General features: G+C 38.2%; 1 protein-coding gene across 4 annotated transcripts in view; it reads left to right on the forward strand.

The window, feature by feature from the left end:
• Rabl2b (RAB, member of RAS oncogene family like 2B) overlaps positions 1 to 6,236 on the forward strand; it is a 16,640-nt gene that overhangs the window by 4,938 nt on the left and 5,466 nt on the right. For all 4 annotated transcript variants that reach the window (XM_010634220.3, XM_010634222.3, XM_010634224.3 and 1 more), the window contains one exon: positions 4,907 to 4,936. In XM_010634220.3, the coding sequence (XP_010632522.1) occupies positions 4,907 to 4,936 (30 nt within the window). The remainder of the gene's footprint in view (positions 1 to 4,906; positions 4,937 to 6,236) is intronic.

Raw genomic sequence — 6,236 nt, forward strand, 5'->3', positions numbered from 1 at the left:
CCAATGAGTTGATACAAATGTGAGCAGGCTCAGAGAACCTAAATCTGTATTTCTGCCAAGAGCAGCAGCTCAGTTTTTGAATACAATATTTGCAAAATTATTATAACTACCAGGAATAATAACAACTGTGGTTATGGATTTGCTGGTGCTAAAAACTACCATTTCATGTTTTGTTTGTTTTTCATTTTGGATTTTTCCCGTTTCTCTGTGGGTTAAACAGTTGTTAAACTCAGTTTTAATTTATCTAAAGTATCATTGAACATTTCTTTTTGTATAACTCTTATAGTGGTTGTTCTAAGTATTACATTATACATATGTAACTTTTCAATCTGCTGTTGATGACACTAGATGGAGTAAAGTGTATGCCCCTTACCTCATTTTATGTAACTTTACCTTCTCCTATTTAATTGTCTTAAATATTTCCTCTACATAATTGAAAATGCTACCAGATAATGTTACATTTCTTGCTTTAACCATCAAAAATAATTTAAAATTTATAAAGGGCAGAAAAAATTTATTTTCTGAGGGTTTTTTTTTCTTACCCTGTTCTTTTTTCTTTCCTGATAGTCCAAGATACCTTCTTTTCTCATTTCCTTCCTGTTTCCAAAATTTCCTTTAGCTATTCTTTTAGGGTAGCCTACTGGAAGCAAATTGTCTTCTTTTTTCCTTCATGTGAAAAAAAGAACCAAAACCCTCTAATTCTCCTTCATTCTCTAGAATTTCACTGGATTTAGGGTGCTGGGTTGGCAGTTCCTCTCTTTCATTACTTGAGAAGTACTTATGGTCTCTGTCATTCAAATGGTTTTTCCCCTATTGGTATAATTTTGCTTCTCTCTGGATGCCTTCAAAGGTTTTTCTTTGTCTTTTTTTTTTTTTTTCAGCTTTAATTGAGTTTATTGGTACATTTTCGGGATACAGTACAGCTACATTCATTGTTGGGCCTTGTACCTCTGCATGACAGGTCTTGGTTCTCATTTTTTCCCCTTGTCCCTTCCCTCCCTTCACCCCCTCCTCCCCTCCCCATCTACAAACACTTTATTTCCATCTTTTCATTATCTCACATTTTTTTCTTTTCCCTTATTACTCTTCCCCTACCCATCCCACCTTCCCTACACCTTTAGCCCCTTTCTTCCCATTTCACAATGTCAGCAATCTCATTAGGATCTTATGTATTATTGCAGTTTATTCACACCAGAGAAACTATTTGGTATTTACACATGTGTGACTTATTTATTTCACTTAGGAGTATATCTTCAATATGTATCCATTTTCCTATGAATGAATCTATTTTCTCATTCTTTATGGCTGAGTAATATTCCATTTTATAGAAAAACCACATCTTCTTTATCCAGTTTCCAACTGATGGGCAAATGGGCTATTTCCAAGTTTTAGCTATTACAAACTGTGCCACTATAAACATGGGTGTGCATACATCACTGTGATATGATTCTTTTAGTTCTTTTGGAAAGATACCCAGCAGAGGGATGGCTGGGTCAAATGGAACCTCCAGTCCAAGCTCTTTGAGGTATCTCCATATTGATTTCCATAGTGGTTGCACCAGTCTACACTCCCACCAACAATGGAATTTGTTATTGTATGATTTCTTGATAGCAGCCATTCTTTGTGGGATGAGGTGGAATCTCACTATTGTTTTCATCTTCATCTCGCGAATGATCAGTGATGTGGAACATTTTTTCATATATTTACTTGCTGCTTTTACTGAGCAGTGTCTCTTCATTTTGGATGCCCATTTTGAATCTGGTCTTTATATTTGGGGGTGCTGATTTTTTTGAGTTCTTTATATATTCTAGATAATAGTCCTTTGTCTGAAGAGCAGCTGGTAAAAATTTTTCCCACATTGTAGTTGTCTCTTAGTTCTGCTGATGGTTTCTTTTGCAGTACAGAAGCTTTTTAATAAGATGAGATCGCAGTTGTTGATTCTTTCTGCTAGTTCCTGTGCTACTGAGAATTTGTTCATAAAGTCTTTTCCTATGCCAATGTCTTCCAGAGTTCTGCCTAACTTACTTTCCAGCAAGTTTACTGTTTCTGTTTTAATATTTATATCTTTAATCCACTTGGATTATAATTTAGTGCATGGTGAAAGATAAGGGTCCAGTTTTAATCTGTGGCAGGTTGACATCCAGTTTTTCCAACACCATTTATTAAAGAGGCTATCTTTCCTCCACTGAGGGTGGTCAGCTCCTTTGTCAAAGATGAGGTAGCTGAGTACATGTGGATTTGTTTTTGTGTCTTCCAGTCTGTTCCATTGATCCTCAGGCCTGTTTCTTTGCCAGTACCATGCTGTTTTTATCACAGTGGCTTTGTAGTATAGTTTCAAGTTGGGAATTGTTATACCCGCTGCCATGTATCTGTTGCCTAGGATGGCTTTTGCTATTCTAGGTCTCTTATGGTTCCAAATGAATTTTTGGATTCTTTTTTCTAGTTCTGTGAAATACAGTATTGGAATTTCAATTGGCATTGCATTGAATCTGTATAGCAGTTTTGGTAGTATGACCATTTTCACTATGTTGATTCTTCCTACCCAGGAGCAGGGGATTTCTTTTTTCTTCAATTTCTTTTTTCAGAGTGCTATAGTTTTCAGTGTAGAGATCTTTTGCTTCTTTTGTTAGATTGATTCCTAGATACTTCATTTTATGGATGGATGCTATTGTAAAAGGAATTTTTTCCCTTATTTTTCTCTCAGTGAGTCTGTTATTTGCCTATAAGAAGGCTATTGATTTTTGGGTGTTCACCTTGTATCCAGCTACTCTACTGAATCTGTCAATTAAGTCTAGAAGTCTTTTGGTGGAGTTTTTGGGTCTTCATTGTAGAGTATCAGATCATCAGCAAATAATGACAGTTTAACTTCTTCCTTTCCTATCTTTATTGCTTTAATTTCTTTCTCTTGTCTAATTGCTGTGGCTAATGTTTCCAGAACTATATCGAAGAGGAGTGGTGATAGTGGGCATCCTTGTCTTGGTCCTGATTTTAACATGAAAGTTTTCAGTTTTGGGCCATTTAATATGATGTTGGCTGTTGGTTTTTCATAGATAGCCTTTATTAAGTTGATATATAGACCATCTATTCCAATTTTTTGCAGGGTTTTTATCATGAATGGGTGTTGAATTTTGTCAAATGCTTTTTCTGCATCTATTGAGAGGATCATATGGTTTTTGTCCTTGACTTTGTTAATATAATGTATTACATTTATTGACTTACATATGTTGAATCACCCTTGCATCCCTGGAATAAATCCGACTTGGTCAGGATGTATGATCTTCTTGATAATCCTCTGTATTCTGTTTGCTAGTATCTTATTAAGGATTTTTGCATCTATATTCATTAAGGAGATTGGCCTGTAGTTCTCTTTTTTAGTTGCGTCTTTCCCTGGTTTGGGAATCAAAGTGATCTTTGTCTTTAGTGTTTAGGAAGTAACCATGCTGTATTTGTATATGAATTTCTTTGGGTTTTTCTTGTTTGACTTAGGCTCAGCTTCTTTACTCTGCAAAATTTGGGGAGGTTTTAGGCATAGGTTTCTTCACTTTTTCCTCCTGATCCTATGTCTTCTCCTCCTGGGATTTCACTGAGAAGAATGTCATTTTATAGACCCACAGGTACCTGGGTCTCTTTCATTTTTTTCAACTCTATACTATTTTTTTAGTACATGTTTGTAATTCATATAGTCTACAGTCATCTTGAGAAATGGGTACATACCACACCTTGTTTGTTTTTTTTTAATCCTCTTCCCTCAGCCACCCCCCCATTCCCCTATCCCATTTTTCCTTTTGTTAATATTGATCTTAACTCTGGAAAATATGTTGAGTGAAATAAACCAGACACACAAGCTTCAATACCATATGGTAGCTCTCATTTGAATGAGGCAAAGTACAAAGAGAATAATGAAAAATGGATAGAAGGGGACAAGGAGCTAGATCTCTTGCAATAGGGAAGTGGTACAAGGAAACAAGCATGAGGGTGAGGAGGAGGGGAGGGGGAAATACATAGAATAAAGATATGTCCTGTTCAGGATCCTAATAACCTCAGTTAATCTATTCTATATTCTATATTGGGAAAATTTCTTTTGTTCTAAAGTTCAGGGATTCTTTTCTAACATGTGAGTTACTTATAAGCGGTGTTGTATGTTTGACTTTGGTTTGGATCTTTTATTTGTAACTCCTGATGAGCTTTTTGAGGACCACTGTTTTGGAGTTTGGGGTTTTTAGATATATTTTATAGCATAATTGGTGGTCAGTAGTTGTGAAAGCCAAAAAAAAAGGCTTCAGAGATGACTTTGGGTTCGGGGATATCTGCTAAATTAAGCTTGTTAACTTGGCTCATTTTCCAGTGTTTATTACTGACTGAGCATTGTAATACATCTTTGCACTGCCCTACGCTGTGGGGTTCCAGCAATAAACTCCTCTGACAACTGCTCTGGTTCACATTCTATTGTGGCCAAGAAAGTAAAGTAAAATACTCAATATTTCAGTTGCTCAGGTCAGAGAGAAATGAAGGAGCGTGTGATAGGTGATAGAACTACTTCCCTGTTATAGCGTTATCACTGATTAGGTGACACTTTGAGCAAAGCCTGGAGGACCTACAGAACAGCTTTTACATGGAGGGTGCAGCCTTCCTGGACCAAGGTTACCCACGTGTAAAACAAAAGTAATTCCATGTGCTGTGGTAGAAATAATAGATCTGAAATCCTAACACGGGCTAGTCTGTATACTCATAGTGACATGAATGGTTTTGCTATGAGGCTGGTTCATGGTGATTTCCAAGTTAGGGACTTGATCTAGAAACTGGTTGGAAATTAGTTGGTGGCTTCCATATTGTCAGCCAGGGTCTGTTGCTGTAGGGGTAAAGAAGAGATAGGGATACCACCTGACCTTGCATATTCCCCCTACAGGCTTATGGAGAGATTTCTCGTGGATGGATTGTATCCTTTAAGGTTGGAGATGCCCCTTGTTCGTGTGGCTCCTCCCCTACTCGTGCTCAAAATATTGCCCACCCTTTGGCGCCAGCAGCCCAAGAAAGAGCCATGGATGGATGAATGCTCAGGCTTAACGCTGTCCTCTCACCAGTGCATCCACATGACATCACACAATCTCTCCTGTCTTGGAGCTTACTCAGATTTGGGTTTCTCTTTTATTAGGAGAATAATGCAAATGGCTGACCCAGAACACCTTCTCTGTTTTAAATCCTCCTCCTCAGATGGTCAAATTCTCCTCCTTCATATCTCTGACTTGGTCAAGTCACCTAACCTCAAACCTCAAAGAACAAGCCCCTTAATATAAGTTATAAAAGTCTCTTAATATGAATACATTTTGTAAAATATGAGCTATGACATCTCCCCTCTCCTGTAAATTGTTGTTTGTGCAAGTTTGAAATGAGGCCCTCCCTACAACTAAGAAGTTTGGGATTTTTTGTTGTTTGTGTTTTTATGGTGCTGGGGATTGAAACCTGGGCCTCACATATGCTAGGCAAATGCTTTACCACTGAGCTACATTCCCCAACCCTTCTTATTTTATTATGAGACTTATGTCTCATAAGTTGCACCGGCTGGCCTCAAACTTGTGATCCTATTGCCTCAGCCTCCAACATAGCTGGGATCATTGGTGTGCAACAGCATGCCCACTTAACTGAGAGACTTTTAAAAAGCTTCCCAGGTGGACCACTCAGAGCTGCAGGTAAGAAAGCCTGTAGAGCCTGTTGCTTCTTGCCCTGGCACCCAAGGCTGAGGTCTGTCACCTGGATCTGCCTATATTCTGCTCCACCTCATACCAAGCACTCCCACCCAGCCTGCCCACATCATCTTGGCTTTACTATTAAACTACCCAGCATCTTTTAGCTTCAGGAAGCATTACACCCTGAACCTCTGGCTAATGTCAGTTTATAAACAGCTTATCAGCTGTCTGACTTGTGGGAGCTTTTTTCAGTGGAACAGTCATGTTACTGCCTAGAGTTAGGATTTCCTTTCTGTCTTACAAGAGCTGTTTTTATGAAGGAGTTGCATCCAAAGTTGCATTTTCCAACTTCATGATGCCCCTATGACAGCTTCTCTGTAAAATCCTGTTTCATGTTTACCTCAGGCTTAGATACCCCCCAGGATACATTCCTAGCCCGTGCTGCCCTAGCCCTTCTGTGGAGTTTGTGCCAATGAGAGGCTGATTCTTAGTCTGGAAGATTCATTCAGTTTAAACTCTAGGTAATAAAAAAAAAAAAAAAAAAAAGAAAAG

The sequence above is a fragment of the Fukomys damarensis genome, unplaced genomic scaffold (genome assembly GCF_012274545.1).
Source record: "Fukomys damarensis isolate Sample0158 unplaced genomic scaffold, DMR_v1.0_HiC HiC_scaffold_19, whole genome shotgun sequence".
NCBI lineage: Eukaryota > Metazoa > Chordata > Mammalia > Rodentia > Bathyergidae > Fukomys > Fukomys damarensis.